The sequence below is a fragment of the Cavia porcellus genome, unplaced genomic scaffold, assembly GCF_034190915.1.
Source record: "Cavia porcellus strain 051 isolate PalLab524CR breed Dunkin Hartley unplaced genomic scaffold, mCavPor4.1 scaffold_29, whole genome shotgun sequence".
In the NCBI taxonomy this organism is placed as follows: Eukaryota; Metazoa; Chordata; class Mammalia; order Rodentia; family Caviidae; genus Cavia; species Cavia porcellus.
The window spans coordinates 9,287,424-9,315,028 of NW_026947512.1; the positions used below are offsets into that span (position 1 = coordinate 9,287,424).

At 43.5% G+C, this 27,605-nt stretch overlaps 1 protein-coding gene across 2 annotated transcripts in view; it reads left to right on the forward strand.

The window, feature by feature from the left end:
- The window catches only part of Astn1 (astrotactin 1), a 289,853-nt gene that overhangs the window by 255,162 nt on the left and 7,086 nt on the right, over positions 1-27,605 (forward strand). For both annotated transcript variants that reach the window (XM_063239802.1, XM_063239803.1), the window contains exons 17-22: positions 880-1,148; positions 7,327-7,460; positions 10,590-10,741; positions 11,778-11,913; positions 18,445-18,545; positions 25,640-25,823. In XM_063239802.1, the coding sequence (XP_063095872.1) occupies positions 880-1,148; positions 7,327-7,460; positions 10,590-10,741; positions 11,778-11,913; positions 18,445-18,545; positions 25,640-25,823 (976 nt within the window). The remainder of the gene's footprint in view (positions 1-879; positions 1,149-7,326; positions 7,461-10,589; positions 10,742-11,777; positions 11,914-18,444; positions 18,546-25,639; positions 25,824-27,605) is intronic.

Sequence of the window (27,605 nt, forward strand, 5' to 3'; positions counted from 1 at the left end):
TGTGTGGGAAAGCAAAAGTCTTGTCATCTGGTAGGCATTTTCCATGTTTATCACCTAAAATAGATTGAGAATTCCTTTAACTATCAAACAAGAGTGCAAGTCTTTTTGAAAAAGTAAAAACTTCCCCCTATCTTCAATAAATGGATTATGAAGCTAAGAAACTATGTTCTTACTTTATGACCTAAGGACTTTGCAATCAGAAAAAATTGGATTCAAATTCAAGCTACCACAATATACTAGCTGTGTGACCTTGAGGCCACTGACCTCATTTTCTTCACTTATAAAATGGGTACAATGGTAGAACTCCATGTACGTAATAGATAAAGGAGATATTTAATCCATCTCACTTCACAGCACAAGGTCCTTAAATCTTTTTTTTTTTTTTTATTTAAGAGGAAAAAGAGAAAAACACAAAACAAAACAAAGCAGTGTAAGGTTACACATAATACAGAACTACAAAAAAAAAACATAACAGTAAGAAATCACCTGTTAATAGATTACATAATATCATCTTGGAAATAGTTGCTCAAATCACAGTATCAAAGAATACAAAGTAGACATTCAAACGGAGAGACTGCAAACAGCTGTGTTCAATGATCCAAAAACATTAATATAGTCAGCTATTTAACATCCCTAAATCTTAGCTCTAGCTATCATTAAAAGTATTATGATGAGAGTGGTATACACTAGCCACTGTGGTCTGTATTTTTTAAACACTGTCCATTCACTTACTTCACAATGGTAGAGATAGGTACAATGAATATCTCCTAACTTACATATGAAGAATTCATCAGACCCCAGCACTTAGGGGCCATGAGCTCATGACAGTCCTTGGTGTCTTGGTTTTCTCACTACTGTTTTTTATCTTTTGTCTGGCAGGCAACTCTCCATCAGATGAGTCGGAGGAGCGGGAAAGAGACCCCAAGGTGCTGACATTCCCAGAATACATTGCAAGCCTGTCAGACTCTGGCACCAAGCGGATGGCAGCTGGAGTTCGCATGGAGTGCCAGAGCAAGGGACGATGTCCCTCGTCCTGCCCCTTGTGTCATGTGACATCCAGCCCTGACACTCCTGCCGAGCCAGTCCTTCTGGAGGTGACCAGAGCAGCCCCCATCTATGAACTGGTGACTAACAATCAGACCCAGAGGGTAAGAGGCCTGGGACTCTTGGCTCTGGGAGGCATCAGCTACACAGAGGGCTTTCCAAGTGGCCTGAGGAAGTGACAGGGTGCAGCTGAGTTCCATGTTAGAATTTGGATAGTGAGATGTCGGGGTTTGGGTAGCCCAGGGACTTAATTTGCTTAGATTTGCATGTTTGCATATTATGTCAAGTGAAGGCATTTCCAGCACCCACAGTAATATAATTCAGGAGCCATAACTGAGCACTGTGGAGTCTGAAGACAGAACGGCTGGAAATAAGTTGATGAATAAGAAGACAGGTTTGCGATCAGCAGAATCATTGTTTGGAGAACTCCAGGCTCAGCTCTGTCTGACCTTGTGGCACGGGAGGTGAACCAGCTGCCCGGTGGTCCCCAGCCTGCCATGCAGGAAGCAGGAGAGTTATCAGGCACAAGTCCCCAAGTCAGGGCCTGGCAGCCTCGGCCTGCAGGGTTGCTTTCTCGCCTATCACTCTAACTGCAAGAACAAAATGTCACAACCACACAGATCCTTTTGCCCTTTATCGTGCTGCTGGGTCATGACATTTCCCAACCATTCTTAGTTTGCCGCTGCCTCTGGCTTTCCCTTCCCACAGATGTCAGAAACAAAATTAATGAACCCAAAAGAATAAGTTGGGAAAAGAGGCAGAGACAGTGACCTGGCCTTCTGGCCTCTTCTAGGACATTCTGATTTCAGAGTGAGTCAACTCAGGCAGCACCAGCCACAAGGCAGCTCCTCCTGCAGGATTTCTGAGAGTATAGGTAAAACCACACGGGAGACTGGGACCAAGCAGCAGTTGCAGCCGGGCACTGCTTACCTAAGAGGTGTGTGTGCCCATCCAGGTGGGGTGATAATTGCTTTCCTCTTTCTCTTTGAAGGGACACCTGGTGTGTCACATTTTGTTTCATAGGTGTTGTTCAGACCAACAGGAGGGATCTGGCATGTGTGTTTCTGTCACCTACCCAGATCTACCATAGAGATTTCACTGAGCATTTGAAAATAAGATTTTTCACAGGAATGAGAAGATAAATTATTCCTGTGGCCTACACATTTCTCTTGAATCTGATAGAGGCAGCTACGGGAAGAGGGAGAGAGAAAGAAGACACCACTGAAGAGGGGCTTGAGAGAAAGGGAGATGGAGAGGCTCAGTCACTTGGAGCCCTTAAGCTGCCGTGGCTTTAATCCTATGCCAGGCCTCCCCTTGCTCACCCCACTTAGTCTTCCTCAAGGCTGCTGCAGTTAATACCCGAGATGTCCCATGCCACATGCCTGGGGACAGAATGTCCCAGAGCCCACCAGAATAATCCTATGAAACAGAGTATGCTAGCTTCAAAATAGTACTTGGTGAGAGTGGAGGGCTGTGTCCTTACTCCTGCAGGGGCTCTCCAGCAAAATGAAGACAGTGCACAGAGTTTAGCATTAGCCACTCCTTTGCTGGATCCCTTACTTGCCTAAAATATCAGCTCTTCCCTTTCTATCTGCCCCGACGTTCAGGAAAGGATGGGGAGGTGATTCTGAACATTTCAGCATCAAATCACACAGACAAAGGAGTCCTAGTTGGAGCTAAGATCCCATCATGTGCTTTTTTTTTCCTTGCCTTTTTTCTTAAGAGATATTCTATTTCTATGATCCTTTGTTCCTCAAATTTTCCTTCTGATTTTATCCTTTCTCCTTTAGGGGTGAAGGAGAGGTGGATGAGTGCTCAGTCATGGCATTAGTAACTCAGTGTGTGTTGCTATTTCTACCTGTATGTGTATCTACCTGCTATTTCTGTATGTGTATCTTTGGAAACATTTTCGAAGCTTCCAGGCTCTCATTGTCCTCCATCTGTTGGACTCCATCATCTCTGATACCATAGGACCATCTAATCAGCAATTGTAATAAAGAAACCAGTAGCTTCCCCCATTTAACCAACCCAACAAACATAAGCTCACCAGATCTAAATGTTTGTGCACCCATTTCAGTGATTGGTACCATCTTGCATGAATTTGCCTATAGAGATGCTGTGTTAGTTACTCTTTTCATTTCTGAAACAAAATACCTGCTGCCCAAGCTTAAAGGAGAAAAGGTTGATATAGCTTATAGCTTGTAGAGGTTTCAGCTCATAATCAGCTGGTTCCAAGGCAAGGTGATATGGCACTGGGGTAACATGTTGTTTTCCATGAATGAAAGACAGCAAAAGCAACAAGAGCAATGTGAGAGGAGCAAGCCTCTTTTCCTCCCTTATATGTATGCAGGCCACCCCACCTGGGACAGGTGTACCCCAATCCCAGCGCTAAACAGTGAACCAATCACAAACTCTAGATTCAGCTGCATCCAAAAAGCCCTCATAACCACATGAGATCTCATGGGACATCCAGACATAAAATGTAACAGGTGCTTCCTAGAATTTCTTTTCTTTTCATTCTCATCCTCTGTCCCATCCCCAAGAACAACAAATATCTCTTGAACTATCCTCTTTCTATCAGATTCCTATTGCAGTGTAACTGTCTAACGACTCATTGTGGTATCAGGCTTGCATCTTATGATAGTAACCTTATCACCAGTCTCCCCATTAGACTCCTCACAGTTATTATCTGATATGAATGTCTGACCATATTATATCAAAGTAATTTAATGGCTGAACAGATTGAATACAATCAAGTGTTTGGAGCACATCATTATAAGCCAGTTCATGATCCAATTTGCCTTCACTTATATGATTAGGTTGTTATTGCTCTATATCTTATACTCTATTTTCCAATCACTGGTACAAACACCCTACACCCACTCTTAAAGGAGAAGTTCATTTTGGCTCACATTTTGGCGAGTTCAGTCTGTGACTGGCTGGCTCCAAGACAGAACTGGAATGACAGATGCACAGCAAAGCCCAGCTGCTAGTCACAGGGCAGCCAAGAAACAGAAAGAGAAAGGAGGAGGCAGGGACAAGGGCACACCCTCCAGTGCTGGGCATGGTGGTACATGCCTGTAATCCCAGCACTTAGTGGGTTGAAGCAGGAGGATTGCCATGAGTTTGAGGCCAGTCTGAGCTATATGGTAAGTTCCAGGCCAACCTGAACTGTATAGGGAAATCCCATTGTAAAACAAAACAAAACAGCCAGGTCATTCTCTCCAACTAGGTCTTAACTCTATAATTCAGCTATGCACTCATCATTGGATTAATCATTGGGTAATTGGATGCTTATAGCACCTCCACTGTCCAATTAATCTCCTAAGTCCACACCTCTGAATACATGAGACTCAGAGGACATTTTTAGATCTAAACCATAACACTCCTCAAATACAACTTATTTTTTCTCATGCATCTGGCCCTTAAGAATTCCAATTCTTTGGCCCAATAAGGATGCCCTGTCCTACATTTCTGCCACAGGCAGCTCCTACTCTTATGTCAAGCTTCAGATCAAACATAAACTACCATCAATGTCCCTCCCTCATTGTTCTAGTAGCTCAGGTGTTTCTCCAAGCAATTCCTATTCTGCACATACACTGGTCTTTTAAAACATGCAGTGCCTACTGTTAGAATCATTTGCAGTTATTTATTCCTCTCTAGGCTGTGAGAAATGCTTTTTCTTCTACAGAATGTCTAGCACCTGGTGGTCTCCTGTGTAAACGATTGATGGGTGATAAATCACTTGTGGAGAAGCCCTTCAGTCCCCATCTCTCTCTCTAACCCTTTCTTTACAGACAGACTTACCTTTTTCAGTTGATTTTCGAAGTCAACTTTTATCTGGACCAGTCTTTCTAATATATTTTTGCTACCTGCAACAATATCCTAACTTTATTGGCCACATAACTTTTGATCTATCCCTCAGAGTGCAGATAAAAATATCACCTCTTCATGGAGACTTTCCACACCCTTCAGTGAGACTGTCCAAGCTTTTCCTTTTCCTTCAGCTGCCCTGTGCATTAGTGGTGCCTGACCTTTCCTTCGGTGTCCTTATCACAGTTGTGGTTATTTGGATAGTTCTATGACTTTATTTTGCTTGTTGTTATCTGCTCTATGTAGACAATGGCCATAAATACACAATTACATGTTTATATCACTGTAATGCCAAGCACAACACATGGTCCCTTGATAGGTGATTGGCAAATAACAGTTTATTGAAGATTCTATCAGAAAGCAGTCATTATCCTTTTTTTATTCTGTGTTTCTCAAAGAAACTTTGTTTTCCTAGTGTACCTCTTGATCTGAGTTTCAGTCAGATGAGACACCTAGTGAACACCTTGCCAGTGGGTGCTTGATGGGAAAAGCCTGCAATGCCGGGGGAGATTCGTTGGATGCAGGTGGGGCCTGGAATTACCTGTTTAATACCTGTGATCTGAAACAGCTACCTGACTTCTTTGAATCTTGGAGTGCACCCCTGGAAAATCATGACAGCTATCTATCGGAGTTCTAGCTTCTGAAAGGGACTTTCGGGTTATAAACTGCAGGCAAATGATAGTTAGGCTTGGCGGTTAATCCGGTTAATCCTCGCTTCTGGCAGGCTCTCAGTCTAGGGAGGAGAATGGGTGCAGACATTTACCCCAACAGTCCTAACCCAAGACAGTCTGTGCCGGTGGTGGTGAATCTACGGCATACGCATCACTGTACTTTTCTTCGAAAACAAAAGATGTTAACCTAGAGTTGCTTTTTTCCTAAACTAAGACCTCAGTATTCAGGTTTACTTGCAGTGTTGGCCTTTGTGAAAATAAGTGGGTTTTAGGTTTCCATTTGGCACTCAGTCTCTAAAAGGTTCCCTGTCAGTGTTCTATGCTGAGCTCTGAAGGCGAAGAACATAGGATGCTGGGTTTGGGTTCGGCTATTTGAAGTTTTGTAGAGTTGTCTCTTCCCTTTTCTTTCCCTCTGTCCTTCCCTCCCTTCCGTTCTCACTTTCTCCTTTTCTCCTCTCTTCTCTTCTCCTCCCCTACCCTCCCCTCTCTTCTCCTCCTCTTCCCTCCCCTCCCCCTCCTCTCCTCTCCCCTCCCTTCCTCTCTTCTCCCCTCCCCTCCTCTCCCCTCCCCTCCCCTCTCTTCTTCTTTTCCTCTTCTCTTTTCTCTTTTCTTAAAATGTTTTGTTCTGAATTTTTCCAGAACAGATTGGTGTTTTTTCTTTACCAGCTAGGCTATGGTGAGAGTGAAGAGGAAAAGCCATGGCAGCACATAGCGTATGACATGGAAAGAAGGTTCTCTCTGATCTAGGCAAGCTTGGAACTGATACACTTAGCCTGGCCTGGAGCTTAGGAAGAAAATCCCCACTGAAGGACCAGCATCCCATCAGGGACTTGCCCTTGTCACAATTCTATTTCATAGTAGTCTAACTTTGTCCTTTTACTTAGTAGTAAGCATCTCCATGAAACTACCTATGTAAAGAATTGGGCTAGTTAAAGGCTCTACCTAAAACTCAACTTTGTCATTCAAAGATAAAAATAATTGATTCATTTATGGATGACTATTATATATCAAGCATTATACATATATTTTTATGGGCATATATTATTTTGTTTATTGTGCCCAATACCATTATAAGGAAAGTACTATTTTTATCCTATTTTATCATTAAGGAAACTGAGTTGTGTAGCTTGTCCAAGGTCACCTGGAACTGATTGGCAAAAGTGGCATTTTTATCCAGGGAAGATATCCAGCATTCAGCTCTTAGCCCTTTTGACAAACAACTCCTGATATTTATGATCTGCTAAGAAAGAGATGCCTGCTGCCTACTCTCAACCCAAAAGAGACGTGCCTAAATAAGTGGGCTGCAGGGGATGTTTATGAAACACCAGGGCAAATAAGGATGTGCAAAGAGGCCCTTGAGGAAAGGCAAAGTGCCTCTGGCACAGGGCAAAGTGGTGAAGCCAGGCCACCCATAGATGCATGGTGAAGAGGTCACTGTTCCTGGAGCCAATGATGGAGCATGACAGGGAGACAGAAGATGAAATATGGCTGTTTCCGGGGTAATAACTATGAACTACTGTGCTAAAAGAAAAGGGAGCCCCCCAGAAATTGTACAGGGTTTAGGGTCTCCAGAAACCATCTCCTAGGATAATAATTTTAGACCAAAATATAGTAAAGTATTACTGCAAGCTGCTGTCTACAAGTCATGTAAGGCCATGCAGAGCCTTGGCAGTCAGCCTGTTGTTTCTCATGACCTTGTCCTGGCTTCCACACACTCACTCTTTGCTCTTCCATGCAGCTCTTGCAGGAGGCCACCATGAGCTCTCTCTGGTGCTCAGGGACTGGAGATGTCATTGAGGACTGGTGTCGATGCGACTCCACTGCATTTGGAGCTGATGGTCTCCCTACCTGTGCACCTCTGCCACAACCTGTGTATGGTTCCCTTTCTCCTCCTCTCTCTTGAATGTCTGCCTTAGCATCATTCTGATAAAAAAGTAAAGTCTACTGTTTGCCAACCATTTAACCGAACATGGGATCAGAAAGCAGAACATGGCACAGTACCTGCCTTCCAGGAGCTTTCTATCTATAAGGGAGGCAGGACACAAAGTGTTATAGTAAAAGAAACAGTGTGGCAGGTGATATAAACATTCACATAAAGTGGGGAAAAGGGTTGTTGGGGTCTGAATTCGGGCAATGGTGAAGGCTTCATGAAGGAAGTAGCACATACACTTCTCCTGGAAGGTGCAAAAAAGAAAGACTTCGGACTGGAAGACAACATTGCCACTGCCAGGGGGCAAGTTAGAGACCTACAGTGAGAGCTTAACTAGACCAGCAATGCTACCACTTACTAGACACTTACTGAACACCAGGCCCTGTGTGGACAAGATAGCTACTATGACAACATCCCACCTAGTTAATAAACAAGGAATGGGTTCAAATGCATTAAATAGTGTTTCCATGGTGACAGAGCAGGAAGCAGGGATGTGACTGTGAGACCGTATTCTCAGCCATTATAATATGGACAGTACAACTGAGAAATGGTTTTGCTTAGAATCAACAGCAGGTCTTGGTGGCTGATTGACTATGGGGATGAGAAGCAAGGAGAAGCTGAGAATGGACTTCAGGTTTATGACCTGGGTGGATGGGAAGAGGGATTGAGGAAGGAAGTGTCAAAATCATGCAAGTGTGAGGGCAAGGCCAGTTCCATGTGGACTTACCTAGGACTCATGATGGATAGCTCTGCAGATGATCAGTAAGCAAGGAGAGAAATGGCCCTCGGTGAAAAAGTAAGTATTAGAGTAAGACGATTTCAGTCAGTTCTAAATAAATAGGAGGTGGAGTGACAGCTGTGTTAGAGGATGCCTAGGTACAAGAATGAGCTGTGAAGATCAGAGGGTTAAGGTGGGCATTAGAACATGTCTGTGTCTGAGGGATGAAGAGGATGAATGCTGCAGAGGTACCTAAGAAATGAAGATAGCTTCCCTGAAAGGAAAGCTAAACAGACCTTGCCAAACTGAGGGACCAGGCCTTGAGGCCGGAACTCAGCTTAGGTTCTAATATGGTACCACCATGGGACTCAAGCCACCGAAATAGTTTGTCCACAAGATGAGTTCTGGTGGGCCTAGCTGGTGGAGCGTGACCCCAAAGGCTGGTAAGGCAAAGAAAGTCCAAGGAGAAAGCCCTTTAATTTAGTAGAAACGGAAGGGAATCTGGTGTTTCACCAGTTAAGAAAGTTACCTTTTAAAGGTAATACTGGATGCAATCAGATGGACACAAACTCCAGCCACTATGTCCGTAGCCTGATTTCATGTCTATCTGATGTTTACTAAATGTCACAGCTGAAGATCAAATTAGGCTAAAGTATCATAAACAGGAACTGCTTATTTTTTGGTCAATTCTGATTACTTCTTTCAGAAACAGACCTTAAATTCTTGCATTTTAATTGGTAGCTGAATATAGAAATGCAATCTAGTTTTACACAAGTCCAAGTAAGTCATACACACTTTTATTTCTCAGTAGGCGTGACCGTGGTCCATATTTTCATAGAATTTGAGTTCTCAGAAGGCTTAGTTACTTACTTAAGCTTCCCAATACCTTTTCTTCAAAACAGCATTCTGCATATGACTCTAATTAATGAATTTGTCAATATCCGCACTGTTTTGGATGTATTCCATTTTAATATCATATGCAAACTATGCACCCCTTCATAGTAGCCACTAGCAGACGAACATGTGCTTTTTATTATTTCCCTACTAGTTGAATGCCTTGATATTTGTTCCATGGTGTCCCATGATTTCTTGTTGAAGTTCTTATCACAAGGTTGTGATTCTGGGGCTGGGCTGGGCTGTGTACACTGATTCCTAGTATCCAATAATCCTTACAATTACTAGGCACTTCATAAATATTTATTGAATTAAAATTAACCATTGCAGATGGTCTGAGGCAATCTTTCCATAGTATGTTGCCCAGTGACCCTCAAGACCAGTGAGTGGCACCTGTGAGCTCAGAGGAGAGGAGTGGAGCCAGGATGGTGAGCTGTTGTGAGACGCAAGAGCCAAGGCGTACTTGTAAGGGAAGGAGGCTGGGGATCAGGAACTGGGAAAATCCTCAGAATCCAGTGGTCTAGGAAGAAACGGGGAATTGGAAGCAAGAGGGAAACCCGAGCCACATACAAGAAGTCAGAACAAGGCAGCGAATTGAAACCATTTGGACAACTGGGAGGTGAATACCAGTGAATGTCAGCAATAATTACTGAGTCTCTATGAGCCACAGAGAGTTATGAGATGGCCAGGAAAAACTATAGTCAAAATGGACAGCTTGTCAAGAATGAAGAGATTATGAATTGGGAAAGACAAGCAGAGACTGGAAGAAGGAACCAGGATATTCATAGAAACCCAAGAGAAAAGACAAAAATTGAAACCAGAACCTGGGCAAACAGGCACAAGAATCAAATTCAAAGAGAACATAACATGTGGCCAACTTTCTGCTTCCCAGTAAAGCCCCCAGTGGACATCACTCCCAGAAAGAACCTATTCCAGGGCCAGCCGATGGCATGGGGAGGAAGATGTGTTAGTTTCCACAGCAAGAGGGAAAGTGGTGATGGGCAGAGCAGACACAGATGATGTATTCTCTGGAGCGTGAGCTAACTGTGGCCTCATTAATGCAAGGTTCTGTTGAGGACCACTTCAGTGGGTCTTCATATGGGCATTGCACACACATTCTCAATGTTTCTTAAGAGAAAATCCAGAAATTGTATCTTAGCCTTATAAAGCAGCACTGCCCCTCAAAAATGTATCACCTGACCCATGCAACACACAGATATTCATTCATCCTTCCTCATATAGTCATTTATTTGTTTACAAATGGTTTATAACAAGCATTTATAAATCTAAAACCTATAACTCATTGGTTACTATCTCCTGAAAAAAAAATAGACCTGTCCAAAGATTATCTCAGGAGTTCATTTAGAAGAGTTTATAGTGTAATCATTGGGCAAATGGGAAGTGACCAATGAGAAATCAGCGAGGTCCTCCTTTCCTGTCTCTTCTTTTCTGCACTCAGGCTGAGACTCTCCACAGTTCACGAGCCCAGCAGCACTCTGGTGGTCCTGGAGTGGGAACACTCAGAGCCACCAATTGGGGTGCAGATAGTAGATTACCTCATCCGTCAAGAGAAGGTCACTGACCGGATGGACCACTCCAAAGTGGAGACAGGTGAGCCAGCCCCACTTCCTGGGCTCTTCTTGACCCATCGTGGCAGAAATAAAACAAAAGAAGAATGCCCTGCCTTGGCTGTTTGTCCCAGAGCAGGACAGAAGGAGCAGGGGAGGAAGCCGCCCTTGTTTCTGTCAAGCAGCAGCCATCTTGTGTACTTACGACTTTTTGCATGGTGAGCATCTGACAAAATCTTGTTTTGATTTTTGCTTTTCTTTTTGTTTATAAAAGAGGTGTCCATTTCATTGCCTCTAGGCACACTCACAAAGCAACAACAGTGCACTACACTAGTTAGCCTAGCCCACAATTAGGAAACAATTCTCTGCTAACCACTGCCATGATTACAGAAAAAAAAAAATTCCTTTGCTAATAACTCCTTCCAGGCAAAAGCATGTGCAAACAGATGTGCTTGCTCCATGTCTTGTCCTAAAGCAAACTCAGCTTTTGTCAGGTCCAGCTAAGAAAGGGAAGTTTTAAAGAAGTGGAAAACACACCATGAAAAGTATTCTGTGTCTTATTTCATAGTCTACATGCATGGAGAAGTCAACACAAATCATCCCTAATACTTACATGAGAGATCTGCTCCGCAGCAGGATGGTGACAGTAGTCTCTGGGGAACCTGTTTCTGGGGTGCAGAGACACATGCAGCTGTCTTCAGGCCTGGGACACTGTTTTCTGCTTGTTCTGAAGCTCTTCCTAGTGTGTGCAGACATTGCTAAGTCTGGCAGTGACCTTTGACCACAATAGCTGTTCTCTACCCATGCCAGGAGCATTTCATGAGAGTTCACAAATGTGTTATGAGTATCTTCCTTTAGCTGTTTCTGAACTAACTCCAGAAGAATGGCTCTAAATTTGATCGGTTAAATGTTAGAACAGCCAGAAAAGACCATTCCTTCCAGGTATCCTTTCTCTAGTAAGAATTTCAGAAGACTGGCCACCACACAGTTGGAATCAGTTCTCGCTGAGTTGATTCCATCTCCTCCTGGCCTGGCCAACACTCACTCTCACCCCTTTCCTGTTCGTTTCCCTCTGGCAGAAACGGTACTGAGCTTTGTGGATGACATCATCTCTGGAGCTAAGTCCCCTTGTGCCATGCCATCGCAGGTGCCAGACAAACAGCTCACCACCATCTCGCTCATCGTAAGATGCCTGGAACCCGACACCATTTACATGTGAGTAGCACACTTCTGCTTAATGGCCCCTTAGCCTGAAAGACACAAGGCTCTTCACTGCCACTCCTTTCCTACTTGAGTTCTTTTAGGGAGTTGGCAAAAGATACTGTCTCTGAAGTTTTACCCCAGTGTCATGTTAAAGAACCCCCTTGAGGGCTTAGGCATTCAAGATGGTAGGATCTCAAAAGATAACAGCCCTGTCTCAAAAATTAGCAAAAAGCAAAATTAGCAACATGCAGGTGAAATATATAAATAATGAGCTTTAATGTAAGACAATAAATGTTAGAAGAAAAGAAATGTGTTGAAGGAGTAAAAAGACATTGATTTTAAGCAGAGCGGATATCTTCTGAACTGGGTTGAGTAGAATTTCAAATGCTGGAATAATATAGGAGCAGACATATCAGATTCTGAAACACCAAGACCAAAGACTAGGATGTTTGAAGGCTGAAGCAGATGGACAGGAAAAGGCAGTGGAAGAAAATGAGCAGAATAAATGTGTTTGTCCCTGGAGACTACAACAATTTTTTTTTTTTTTTTTTTTTTTTGAGGAAAGGCTGAGAAGACCAAGAACTCTGCTTTACAAAGCTAGCGCCAGTGACAGTGAAATAATTTATTGAGCTTAGAACTGGTCAGCATTTTTCTTCAAAAAAAAAAGCAGTGAATTATATTATGGCACCTGGAAGAGCCCCATCATTTCTGTGGACTCTTCCCCATCTCTCTCTCTCTCTCTCCCTCTCTCTCTCTCTCTCTTTCTCTGTGTGTGTGTGTGTGTGTGCTCCAAGAACAGTTGTAAAATACTTGCGAAGCGTATGCCAAAGGAGGAGAGAGACTGATAGAATCTCAGTCATGATGGAAAAATCTGAGGGTGAGGACAGAATACAGAGTGATGCAGTTCTGGGGCCTTTTGACCTCATCAGCAAGAAAAACACTTGACAGTTTGCAGATGAGGCCACAGGAATAGCATCAAGGTTTCCAGAATAAATCATTTCCATTTCCACAGTCGTGGAGTTCAAAGATGAAAGCACTAGAATTTTGAGTGGCACCGATGGCAATGAACTTTGATGTTCCGGCTCAGTACGTTCCCTGTGGGGGTCAGGCTGCAAGGAGAACCTTTCGAGACAAACACATCAAGACAAGTGACATTCTAGAGGTCTGTGAGGGCGTGTACAGACACAGAGGATCACACAGAGATTGAGGAACGTGGTCTGCAGTGTGATGCAGACTCCAGGATCCTCACAACTTTTTCTGTGTTGGGCGGCTACGGCCCTTCTTGGAGGTTTGGACAGCCAGACAGCAGAAGAAACAGAATTTGGGAATGCAGCCACCAACCTGATACAAAACATCTCCAACTCAATTAAACTTGTATTGTTGTTTGCACTAAGGCCTCAGTAATTCCTCACTCAGCCTCAATTATCAGTGAGGAATTTCAAAGTTCCTTGAGTGGTTGGCACAGTTCCTTTAGGAGTGCCAACCGTTACCTAGGTTGAGCCGCTCCTCTTACTGGCATGAGTCAGGCTTAGTTTCTTGATCAAAGATTTGAGATCAATACCTTCTCCCACTCCCAGTTTCCCTGGTGGTTTTCTGGTGCTCCCCTCCACTGTGCTGGAAACTTTTCTGCCAGTGTGGATTTTTGAAGAGAGATGCTGAGGACTAAGGTAGGAACAGCCAGTGTCCACCAGGTGGCACTACAGATCACAGGAAGAGGGTGATGTGGGCAGCTGGGGTTACTTCCCTTTTGTAAAGCATTCAGGGAAACCTGCACCTCAGTTCCTCCTGCGGTGACACAGTCCAGGATTAAGAGTTGAGAATGAATGGATCCCAAGCTCCATTTTGTTCCTCAACACCAGGTACCTGTTAAGTCCTTAAACTCTGAAACACAGTTTTCTAGTCACCTGTGGAGAACTGACTCCATGTGAAATTCTTTATTAACTGTGCCTGGAAATCCAGGCTGATCCTGGGTGATGAGAGTTACTGCTTTCATGTTACAGTGGAGGAAACCGACGCTTTAGTACGGCAGAGCAGCTTCCCCTGAATCCTACAGCTAGTTGTTTGGGGGAGGGGCTGCCAGTTCTTAGGAGATGAATCAAGGCTTGGGTTTCTTTTGTGCACTCTGTCTTACCCCAGGTTACTGTGAGGATCCAGCATGATCTTATTATGTCACATTAATGCACAGCGCTGGCTCCTCACTGATGGCCGTGCAGGTAAAAGCTAAATGTTAGCTGGTTTCCTTTGTCATCTGATGTACTTAATCCATGCTTTAAAAACATTGTCCTGAGAAGGGTCCATCACACAAACACTGCAAATGATTCCTTTCATTGAAAGGGATTTTAAAGTGTATCTCATCCAACCTCTTCGTTTTCAGAGTGGAAAGGTGAGTGACCATGGTCTTGTAGTCTACTGTCTGCTCTCACAGCACCTGCTCCCAAGGGAGCCCACCCCTTCCTGGGCACCTGATAGTACATGGATAATTGAGAAGATGGTAGCTGAATCAGAGGGATCCACAGGAAACACCAGAGTTGGAAAGGGAATATAGGGAAGTAGCAGGCAGTGCAGCCAGACCTGGACGGCAGGAGCCTCCCAATTCTCCATGCACATTAAGTCCCAGACCTTCAAATCCTTTCCCTGGAGCCAAGCCAGTCTCTGCAGACTCGTGGGCACATACCTGTCAGTGTTATGACCACGTCTCTAAGTACACACTAAACTGTCCCAGGCAAGCAGCAATGGAAGGGCCCAGAAGCTTTGGACGAAGCAGTGAATACACTTACACGTGAGCCCTCTGGATTGGAAACAGTGCTTATCTCTTCCGTCAGTCACTGCCGCTAACTATCTCACTCTCCTGTGAGTGTTTTAATCGCCAGGAACGGTAATATCAACAGTAAACAGAGAAGCCCTTCCTGGATCCTGCACATGAAGATGTGTAACATGCCCCTTGTCCCTTACTAAGTAAATAACGGTTCTCTCCTAGCATCCGAGGGCTCAGGAGCTGGGTCACTGAGGGATAGCCCTTGGGTCAAGCTCTCTACTTTCTATCTGCATTTCCTTCCCTAATATCTGCTTCATATTAAAATATGGTAGTAAAAATAATGTAGAGCTTAGAATCTAAATTTTACACTGTTATGGTTGATACATTGTCAATTTGAGCAGTTTAGAAGTTTAAGAAGCTCAGCAGGGAGCCAGGATACTTGCTTTGTAAATATCCTCATCCTGTGCAAGAGGAGGGCAAGGAGGTTTTGTAAGAGCTACACCAGCCCTGGATGGGATGGGGAGCAGTTGGCCTGTGTACAGTATAAGGAAGGGAAAAAGGTTGCTCTGTCCCTTTTGCTCCTCCTGCTTTTGCTGGCTGCTGCCTTGAAATATTGCTCCTCAATCATGCCACCCTGCCTGGGAGCAAGCTGATTATGGACTGAAACCTCCACAAACAGTGAGCTCAATAAAGTTCTCCTTCCTCAATTTTGGATGTTGGATATTTTGTCCCAGCAATGAAAGAAAAGTAACCAAGACAAACACAATTGCCCTTTCGGGTAATTTGAGAGTTAATGTAAGTACAAACACTTTTGTCCCAGCTCAGGATCTGATATTGTTTGGCTGGGACTTATTACAGGACAGAATACAAAACAGAGCTGGCCTGGGGGAGTGGGACAAGCTTGAGGGTGAGTTAGGAATTAATTCCATCTGGCAGCCAACTTGGTACCTGAGATGTAAAGCACTTCCCATTGTAGCTCAGGGAAACTACTTGAAATCGAGGGTCCAAGATTTAAGGATGATGGGCTACAATAGGTAGCCGAGGTTCACCATAAGCATTCTAGCGCAGGGACCTTCAGGGCACTGGCAGGTGCCATCATGCTTCCAGTGGACAGCCAGACTGCTGACCAGACCTAGGGGAGATGATCAGGAGCAGACTGACCTCAGCTAAGAGCCCCGGACTCGGATTCAAGTAGGGAGAGCAGTGCTGCTGGGAGCAGGAGAGCCTGCCGTGTGAGCACTGGGGCACAGGGCCAGGCTCCTGCCCTAGCCTGTGACAATGCCAGCCCTGCAGCATTACCTTGGGAAGAGCAGGGCTCTGTATCTCCCAGCTCTGAGGAAAACAGCTGCTGAGTCTGGATCAGGGCAGAGTGTGCATCAAAGCTCAAGCCTCCCACATCTGGCAGGAGATGGACTTTGGACACACAAAGGGCCCGGGTCAGGATCTGCTGGGGTAGAGCAAACTCAAGGAGGGCAGTCCTACAACAGTTTGTACCACAGTGAGGCCTTGGGCTTTCTATACTATGGAACTTTTGGCAGACGGACAAAAGGCAAACAGCCCAGGGCCTGGGAAAAGCCTGGCAGTGAGTTGGGAATGGATTTTATCTCGATTTCTATTTGGGAGACCCAGTAAACTATTCTGTGTGAGTATCTGCAGGCTGTGAGGTGCAAGTCTCCAGTCCACCTCACCCCCAATACCTAAGCTAAAAGTGATCTCTGCTAAGGAGGAAAGAGAATTGTACCTACTCTGAGACTAAAACTCTACAGTGGAGAAGGACACAGGTCTGCTCAGATATACAAGACTCGGAGTTTTGTGGCTTCACTCCCAATTCTAGAAATAAGATCAAGAAGTTGAAATATACAGGGCAAAGAAGAAGAAATGCATGGGTGCCAGTGCTAGGGGTAGAGGTGGGCCAGCGCTGCCCTTAGAAGCTGTGCAGGCTGGTGGCAAGGGGAAAAATGGTAAGAAGGGAAGGGTGGCGGGACCCTAGGTTTTTGGATCAGGATGAGGGTGGGCTTGAGTGCTACGTGAGATTATTGCTCAGAACTCAGACTCCGGGCATGAGGCAGAGGCCAGAGGAATGAATGGAGCCCCATGTGCAAATGGGAAAGCAAGCCGCACACTTCGTCTGGATCTACAAGGAGGCTGGGCGAGCCCCTTAGGGGTCTCGGGAGGGGCTGGGCTGCCACCCTGAAGGTCATCACATTCTAGGTCCCACCAGCCCAGGGTGGAATTTGCCTGTCTGAATCCTTTTGATGCCAGCATGGGGATTTGTCCAGGTGGAGGGAGGAGAGGTGACTTCTCAGGGCACACAGGTTCCCGCTCTGACCATTTGCTGGGTTTATTTGTTGGGAGGGAATGGTGGACAGGAGGTGGTTTTTTTTCTCTGCCAAAAGGAACACATATTTCTTGGAAGAGTCATAAGTTAATTTCTATTTCTTTCTATTTCACCAGTCCTACAGTTTTTGCCTTAGCCAACATGTACCAGGCCACTCTATCTTGAGAGATAGCTCTCTTCTTTTTGCTTGAAATTCTGTTTGCCAAGCGATGCAACCTCCTGTGGCAACACAGCAAAAAGGAAAGGGACAAAGAAAGCAGTGTTGTGTGATTTCCTCCAGCCTGACCAGGCTACTTATCAGAGGCCCTGGGCAGACACTAGTGCTTGTTTTTATGGTGATGTTTGAATTCATCTCTGAGTATCAGATCCTGGAATTTCTCTTTCATCACCATCACCAGCTCCATCATCCAAGGGATGGAATTTTCCCAAAAAGGAAATTTTCTTTGGTCTTTGATAGTCAGGTCTTCATCCGTTTCCTAGGATTTCCTGGGCACTGCATGTTAAGCGTCTGGGGGTAATAGCATTTCCTGCTGGATTCCTGTTTCTCAGAGGGCAACAGGTCAGTGGAACAGAGGGAGCTGACTGCAGGGAGTGACCTTCTTCTCTACCTGTCTCACTTATGACTTTAAAAAGTATAATTATGTTCAGTCCTTTGCACAAAGGTAAGGGCCAAGCATAGAACAGAGAACAAGTATGATGTGTCCACTTTCATCATGTAATTGACACCCCAGGTCCTACCACATTTCATCCTCACAGTGAATTATTATCATCCTCATTTGTAGGGGGCTTGTAAGAGTGACTGTAACTCCACCCAGCCTCAAGCCCAAGTTCTGGCCATCAGTTTCTAAAGGTATATACTCTTTCCTCATTCAGTGCTTGTCAGAATTAAACTGGCATCAGAATCATCTGGAAGGCAGCTGTGCATGGTGCTGTACACGTGTAGTCCCAGCTTCTTGGGAGGTTGAGGCAGGAGGATCATGTGAGACCCAAAAATTTAAGATCAGCCTGGGAAACATAGGGAGATCTTTTCTCAAAAACAAAACAAAGCAAGGCAAAACAAAATATGAAACATAGAAAGAAAAAAGCAAGTCACCTGGAAGATGACTGAACACAGGTTTCTCACCCCAGGTCTCACTCATAAGTCTGGGGTAGGGCCTGAGACTTTTCAGTGCTTACAGTTTAATCAGCAATGCTGAGGCTGCAGATCTGGGGACCTAACATGGAAAATTAGTGACCCACACTGTGATACTTTCCACCAGAAAACACCTCCAAATCAGCAGACTTGTACCTGAGTTCACGGGAAGCAGGAAGAGGTACCAGGCTACATGCTTTCTGACCTGAGTGGTGACATTATGGGTGTTTCAGGGTGACAAGAGAAGCCAGGGTTATGCAAAGCAAGGCCGCTAGCCATATTCTCTTTGGTAATGATCCCCTCCTATCACCCTGCCAGGTTCACCCTTTGGGGAGTGGACAACACAGGACGGCGGTCCAGGCCAAGTGATGTGATTGTGAAGACGCCTTGCCCTGTGGTGGATGATGTCAAAGCCCAAGGTAAGAGACACTGGGACTGGCACAGTGTGCACAGGATGCCCCAGGACCTTCTCTCCATGAAGAAAGAGGAACCAAGGGAGTTCAGGGGGGAAGGGGAAGGATCTGAGGCTCAGCATAGAAGCATAGACTGCAGAAGTGTGCCTCACTGCATTCTGTTGTCATGGGTGGTCCACAAATCCAGGGGTGCCTCAGGCACATCAGCCATTTACATACATGCTACATAACCCTAGCCCCTGTGCTTAGGAGACCAATGAGTCATTTATTCTCTTCAGTTTTCTATACATCTAAAAGATCATCTTGAGTTTGATCATCATAAGGCTGCAGATTTGAAATTAATTGCTATCTCCTTCCTTCTCTAGCAAAGATGCATTGAAATCTTTAATTCTGTATTTTAAACTTATTTTATGCCAATTCTTTAATAAAGACATGTCTTGGGGCTTGATGATGGTTAATCAGGAAGAGTATGTTTCTAATCAGTATTCATTATTCAGCTGACATTATCTTCTGCTCTAAAGTTTTCACATCCCGTCTACAACCAAAATTCTTCCATCCTGGTCACTCTTCCTATAGAACAGCAATATTAATTAAAGTGATCTGACCAATCACTATTATCTATTGGGTAGGATTGAGCTGATACCACTTACACATTGCTAGAGGCACTGAATGATCAAAAAGTGTAAGCTGAGCAGATTTCAATAAAAAGAACATTATCATTATGTTAATTTGCTGATACCCTGCAAGTCTCACCATGTGTGTGGGACTTTATTCTTTATATCAAATTAACCAGGAAGAAGACAATCTCAGAATGTCCAGTGCTGACACAAGGATGATGCAAAATCACAGAAAGAAGAGTGACTCAGACCTGCTTTAATTACAGTCACCAATATTGTAGTGCTGTAGAACTTCTGAAAAATATTCTTGTGTTTCATGGTGTGGCTTGTGTGTTGTATTTTCAACACAGACATCTGATTATTTCAAGCCTCTTTCTTAAACTCTTCAGTAGATTTCCATTTGTGTGTGTATGACAAAAAAATGCTTAGGACAAATGCTTTGTCCATTTTTCCAACATATCCTAGCCTGCTGTTGCCCCTTGATTAGTCTCTACATCCCAGCCCCTCAACTTCCGCAGTGCCTCCCACATCATTCCCACTTTTATAGGGGCCTTTGCGTGTGTCAGTTTCATTACTTCTAATACTCTCCACCCTCACCTATTCTAACAAATTAATTCACCGCAGCCTGCAGTGCTCCACCAGCTGTTTTAAAAGCAGACTCTAAAAAGAGGGTCTTAAGTGGGAAGTAGAGCCTCTGGCAACTGGGAGGAGACAACCTGTGGTTCTAGAGCAAGGTGACAGCTATGGAGGTGGTGAGAGGTAGTCTGATTCTAAATACTTTGATGGTAAAACTAAAAGGATTTGTCAGTGGATTGTAGGTAAAGTATGAGAGGTGCATTAGTCTTACAGCATCTCATGGAAAGGTGTGTACAGCATGCTGAAGGGACGCAGCTGGCCCTCCTGGCTCAGCACCCCACGACTGCCAGCATGAAGGCTTGCACAGAGGAGGAAGAGAGGGGGCAAGCTGAGGGTACCAGCAGTGGGCTCATGGGTTAGGTCAGATCGAGAAAGATATAGACACAGACCTAATGCCAAGAATGAATGGAAGAATCAAAGTATTTGGGTTTCCATCACTGAGGAGCAGATTTAGTGGCAGTAAGAAAATCAGAAACTATGAAAGGAGATTATGCTCACAGTACTTGATATTAAGGGTTACCACTTCAAAGATGGAGCAGTTCTAAAGGCTGATGCTTGATATCTGGTGGTTAGAGGTCTCTAGACTGAAATAAGGCTTCTCACATGAGAAGATAAGTCATCCTTAATGGAAATGATGTGCAGAAAAGCCCAAAGCAAGATTTTTTAGTAAATGTAGGTGAACAGTCAAGAAATAACTAGGAAGAAATAATGAGGAGGGCAATCTTGAAAGTGAAGGAATTTTAATATATATTGGAAAGGAAAGTAACAGTTTGAAGGTGGCACTAAGATCCTGGTAGTCCACCCTTCTCCATGGCATAGGAGAAGGACTCTTCAGTTCTGCAGAAAGCACTGGCAACATGGAGATGTGGAAGAGAGGAAGAGAGCATGCCCATGTCAAAAGTAAAGAAAGAGTTGCTTACGTGTAATGATTCTGGTCCTGAGGGAAGTGAGGACAGTTTTGAGAATATAGATTAATACAGAGCAATGGTTCTCAGAGTGTTTTGTCCTGGCCAGCAACATTAGCGTCACCTTGGATCTTGTCAGGAACCCAATTCTTAGCCGTATCTGAAACCAGATGAATCATGAACTCCAAGGGGAACCTGTGATGTGGGTTGCAGTCAACCTCCTGTTGACTCTGATGCTCATGAGTGTGAGAATCGTGGGTGTGCAGGATGCACTTTGAAACTTTGGGAGAACAGATGAAGAGCAAGGAAGTCAGGGCTAGGGTGTGGGAAAGTGGCCTTGCAATATGGAAGGTGCTAAGAAAGACAGATAGAAAGCCAGGTGAGACTGATTACCCTTGGGTCTTCACCTGGAATGTGTTTCTAGTTATTTCCCGTGGAGTGGCCTGAAGTTGCAGGTATCTCTTGAAGATAAAGTGAGGAATTGGGGCCTCTATCTTAGGACCTTCATCACAGTGCCAAGGAAACCATCCATGGGAGGAAGTGATGCTTCCAGGATTCCTATTTCATATAAAAGGACAACTGTGGAATCCTTGCAGTTTAAAATTGCCCACACCCATTCAACACTCCCAATCTCCTTTCTCCAAGTTTACTTTCTTCACTGCCTAACACATTGTGTTTCATTCATTTCTTAGGCCTGTTACTTACTTGAGGGGTTTCTATTACTATATTTTAAGTACAGTGTGAGGACTTCTTACAGATTCTTTTGTTGATGTAGCCCAAAATGTCTACAATTGATAAGCATTCAATAAAAGTTTTTTGCATGAAGAAATAAGTGAAAGCTTACTTTGGCCAGCAGTTATGCTAAATAAAGCCATCTTATGTAGCAGCCTTTTCATTCTTACCATAATCTTGAAGGGATAAATAATTAATCAACAGACAAGGAAACTAAGACTCAGGGAGGTTAAGTAACTTTTGGACCACACAGCTAGCATATTGGAGCCTAACTCCCTTATTTATTGATTGATTGATTGATTGATTGATTGGTATTGGGGATTGAACTCATGACCTTGCATTTTCCAGGCAGGAGCTCATGCCACTGAGCTAAATCCCCAGCCCTGAGCCTGACTCCATTTGATGCCATGGTCTCTGCTCCTAACCAAACCATCGGGATCTGAGTCCCAACTTTGTTAATTTATTTTTCTGCATGATAGAACTTAGTATCCTTCTAATTACCTCAGCTTCCTTTTTTTGAGATGAATCTGGGTAGACAGACTCCTTGCCATCATTTAACCTGCATTTTACCTGTTTCTGATATCATGCATAGTAAAAGAGGAAAGACAGTTATCTGTCTTGGATATCTCAAGACTTTTGTGAGGCTGAGTAACATAATAATTAAAAATGTGTTCTTTTTAATTCTTTCAGCAGTGAATTCTTGAAATGTTATGAAGGCTAATTAAATAAAATCTCTGTTTCATCATTGCAGATAGGAGGAGCCAAAATAATCACACTCTGCAAGCTGGAGCATAGATCTTTCTGAAAATAGCATCCCATTTATTAGTGTCAAATCTGAAGCATACCTTGGAGTTAGAAGATCTTGGTTTTATAATATTGTGGTGGAGCATGCTTCTACCCCACATGGTGCAGACAACAGGAGACAGTCAGCTTTGCCTAGCTGGAAATGACTGCCAGGCCATAAGAATGATGATCATGCTTGGAATCACCTTCTTTGCCTTTGCTAGTCCTCAGTAGAGATTGTCACAACCAGGGCCACTGTGTCCCATGGGGAGCAATAACACATAGCCTTCAGTGCAGAGATAGATAAGGAAGCCAAAACTTCATATCTATGCTGCAGTCTGATCAACATTGTTCTTCCCTGGTGATTCTCGTCTTAGCGAACAATCCCTATTTCCCATCAAAGACAAAAGAGCTCTTAGGATGGTCCCTCTGCTTCTTCTATCTCAACTCCAGAAATGACAAAGTCCCTCCTGCACCTACTAAGACTCCCACTTCCTTGGCACTTGGGGCCTAATCAGAGCAGTGAACTCTATTAGAGAAAATCAACCGAACTTTTTGACCTCCAAGTCTCTGCTGCCTATATCTTAAATTGGGTCATACGCCACCAACTACTGGGCACTGGTGCAAAATAACAACAGTGAATAGATATAACAGGGAACCTTGACTCCAGTCTACCTTAGTCATGACCTTGGCAGGTAACTTAGCCTCTCTCCCATCCAAGTACTAACCAGGCCCTACCCTGCTTAGCTTCTGAGACCAGATGATACCAGGTGCCTCCAGGTTGGTATGGCTATAGATATCTTGTGTCTTTCTGAATCTCCTCATTTATACAACAGGGACTCTTATATCCATATGCAGTGTTTGTGGAGGGACTAGAATTCACATATATAAAGTTCTGGGTAGTTATTGGCCTTTAACAAACAACTGGAGCTGTGTTATATTTGCCTTTGTTGCACTGTGTAGATCAGGTTATGGGTAGAGATTTCATTCATTTCAACCTAGAGAACTCCTGAATTCAATTGGAATTGTGGTAAAGAATTTGGTTGCTATGTCTTTAAGCTAACAGAGTCAAATGGGAAAAGCTCTGGGCTTGATACCTACGGACTGAGTTTCTTTGCCCCCAGAAATGACACTAGATCCAAGACACAGCATTTTCACCAGATCTTAACTCCCAATTGTTTAAGGAAACTATGTAAGCATATCTCTTTTCTGACAGATTGAGTGAGAAAATGGTTATTGATAGAGTGCTTGGAACAATATAAGAAAAAATGCAAAGTTATACAACTTTATTTCCACTTTTTATCTTTATCAAGTTCAGTCTTTGCAATGTAAGTCTTTGAGGCAGAAATATCAGAGGCATTACTTTAAAAGGAAGATTACTCATTTGGAGGTGCAGAATGTTTCAAGCCAGGTTTCACAGACTTCCACACCTGCCGTTGCATCCAGCCTAGGTGCTCCCAGCTTCCATATCCACTGGGGCTCTAGGTGTTTTGCATTGCCCCCAAGCATGACTGACAATGCCTCACTTCGTCCATGCTCCCAATGCCTGCCACCTGCTGGCAGGGCATCTCTATTGATTTTGTAGAACTACTTGTTACCAGGGCATATGCAGCTAAAAATGCAGGGGTGTTAATGCCTCAGGGGTGCAAACTTGGCCCAATCCTTTATGTGAGTTGAAGGTAAAGTCTTTCTTTCTCCCTCTGGATGACCAGTAGGGATCAGGTAGCTTCATAATCCTCTCCTGCAAAATGTCACTTCCAGATTATAAGGGAGGTGTGGCCAGCTCTTTGATGTGCTCTAATATTTATTTCCTTTCCCGGGTTCCTTGTTTCATTTCCTTTTATCCTCACTCCTGCCTCCCTGGGATTGTACTTGCTAGTCAAGGATGAATATATGAACTTTACTAGCAAGTTATAAATATCTAGGAAACCTGAATAAACACAAAGAGTCTTGTAACTGAAATTGATCTTACTAGTATCTTAGTCAAAGATTTCTGTTTTATACAGGCAAAACCAGAGACCTCATAGGAAAGAAGTAACATGAATTATACAAACTATTTTCTCCAGGTTTTAGGCTCAGTATCTGTAAAGTAATAACATGCACACATGTACACAGCATGATTAAAAAGTATGCTGAATTTTTAAATTAAAAATTTATTACAGTAAAAGACATATGACTATCCATTTTTTACTCATAATCTGTAAAGATACTTATGAAAGAGAACTTCCAGAACTGCTTCAGAAAGTGGTAAGAAAAATGGGAAAAAACATCTAAAGTGAGGGGAGTATTCTGATGGAAATTAATGACAATGTCCTTTACTGTACCACTTTTTAGATTTTAAACATTTGCCATATCTTTTGATGACACCTTATATACATATATACAGGCACATAAAGCTGCATGTGGACATGTAGTCTGGGTATAGGCATCCTATATATGAAATCCCATTATAACCACAAAGTAGCAACAATATTTTCTTAATAATGGGCCACGTACGTGGCAATGACCCCATAAGATTATAATGAAACTGAAAAGTTCCTGCTCCATAGTGATACTATAGCTGTCATAATGTCCCAGCAGTCTGTATTCTCATGTTTGTGGTGATGCTGGTGTACACAAACCTTCCTCACTCCCAGTCATATAAAAATGTAAGACATTCGATGATGAACAGTGCATAGTACTTGTTCATGGTAACATACGGGTATGTTATTGGCTTGTGTACTTACTATTCTGTTCTTTTAGCATTGATTTGGAGAGGACTTCGACTTGTAAAGAGCTCACTGTAAAACAGCAGCCTGTGCTATGCCAGCAGCAGCTTCCTATAGCTTACATGGACCATGTCTCTTGATGACATCATTTTTCTTGTACCTTGTTTAGTCTTTGTTGCTATGAAGTAGCAGAGATTTCATGGCCCTTGAGGAACAGGCTACCCCCATAGATGTCACACATCCTTGTTAGGTGATAGGTAGTGCCATCTACATTTGTGTTAGTGTAAGTACAGTGGATTTTCAGCTTTGCTGTTGCTGGACACAATGCCCAGTACCCACAACTTAAAGGACGAGAGGTTTAGTTGTTTGTTTTGCTGATTCAGTCCTTGATCTGCTAGGTCCTAGGCAAAAATATCATAAAAGTTGTGACAGAGAAAAACTGCTTGGTTTATGGTGGCCAGGAAGTGGAGCAGAGGCGTGCCAGTGAGAAAAGGACAGGGGCCACCAAGAGGCTACACCTCCATGACCCATGCTGACACACCTAGAAATGTGCTCGCCAATCCTCAAAGTGACTCCAAACCAATTCGAGTTGAAACTCTATCCTAATCACCACATCCACTCTATAATCTTTGCACAATATTGAAATCACCTAATACTGCATTCCTCAAAACCACTGATGAGCCATGCATGATTATATTTGCTCTTTCTTCCCTCCTCAGAAATAGCAGATAAGATCTACAATCTTTTCAATGGCTATACCAGTGGGAAGGAGCAACAGACTGCCTACAACACCCTCCTGGATCTGGGTTCCCCCACCTTACATCGAGTCCTTTATCACTATAACCAGCACTATGAGAGCTTTGGAGAATTCACCTGGAGGTGTGAGGATGAACTAGGCCCCAGGTAATTAAGCTGGCTCTTTTACAACCTCTAATCTCTTGCACTGTATACTGTTTCCATGAAGTCCCACAAACTTCCTGGGGTAAGCTTCAGTCCTCAGAGAAATAAATCCTCTGCTTTTATTTATTATATTTTTCCTGTCTGTTTGTTTAGTACAAGGAATTAGACTCTGAAAATACCTTTGCTCCCGAGCTGCTTCACCTCCTCTCCCTTTACCCTGTTGACACAGAACTCCGAATGTTTAAAACTCAGGTCTGTGATGCCAGGCGTGGTGGTGTGTGCCTGTATTCCCAGCGCCCAGGAGGCTATGGAAGGAGGATTGCTGCAAGTATGAGGCCAGCCTGGGCTACAAAGTGAGCTCAGAATCAGCCTGAACAGCAGAGTGAAACTATCTCAACAAACCAAAACAAGAAACAAAGATTAGGGCTGTGGAAAGAAATTAGAATTGTTAAAGAGATTACATCCCAAAATACTTGCTGCGTGTGAGCGCTGTGTATGTTCTTTGTACTATATACCAACTTCCACATTCTTTGAAAGGCAACATGGAGGTATCTGAAGACCTTCTATGACATCTGTTCTGGCCCAGGTTGGAATGGTATAGCGCTTATCCTGGGCCCAAGGCTACAACAATTAATACTTAATACTTAATTTCTGCTGGTTTCTGGCTGCACAGCCCAGATACAGATCTGTGAAGAGAGACAAATGAGAAGAGTGTGTAAAGTTAGCACCTTCCTTTTGCTCTCTACCTGATGACTGCCTATTCCTGCCTCTAAAAGACAGACTACTCTGGAAATACTAGAATATTTATTTATTTATTGGTACCGGGGATTGAACTTATGACCTTGTGCTTGCCAGGCAGGCGCTGTGCCACTGAACTATATCCGCAGCCTTTAGAATTTTTAGATAAACACACAAAAAAATAGATATCTGAGAAATTTAGGTGCCCTCAAATTATTTAAGGACTCATGAAGAGAAAATGGAAATGAGCAAAAGCTGGGGAACAAGAAAAAGAGAGAAATAAAGGAAGGCAGGGAATAAAAAGGGAGGGAAGGGAAAGACAGAGAGAAGGGAGAGAAAAGAGGTGAAGAGAAAGTGAAAGAAGAGAAATAAAGAGAAAATGAGGAACCTAACTGTTCCGGAATCCTCTGACTACTTAAAAAAATTCTTGCTCACCTGCCAGCGGGGCTGCGCTCAAGTGTCACCCCAAAGTCATTTTATGGATCTGACTTTCTGAGCCTGTTATGACCTATAATTATAAATCTTCCTAGAAGACCATTGTTCAGACCATTTCCTCTTCTATTTTCTTACTTTTAAAGAAGCAGGCAATTTAGGGTGGTCTTACTAACCTGCAGTGATTTTATGCAGAAGGTCAGTCAGGTTCCTGCTAGTCTATAAGTTGGCTCCTGCTGTTTATGAAGCATTATGGTCCTTGGGAAAAGAAGGCCACTGCTGTGGATCAACAAGAAATGCGGAAGGGATATTTAATTTGTTTTATCTTACAAAACCAAACCCTGGGTTAGGAAGTAGACATATAGAAAGAAATATCTTCTGTACTCCCTTTCTTATCTCTCTCTCTTTCTTTCTTTTTTCTATTTTAAAGAGAAAAAAAAAAACCTGAAAAATCAAGCAGCAAACAAACAATCAAAAAACAACAAAAGCAAGATGATAACAGCAACTACAAAAAGCAATAGCGAAATACGATATCAAAACAAGATGATAGGAATTTAACATGACTGTTATATTGTATAACACCGTATTATCTTGTTAGTGTAAGAAACTAAAAGA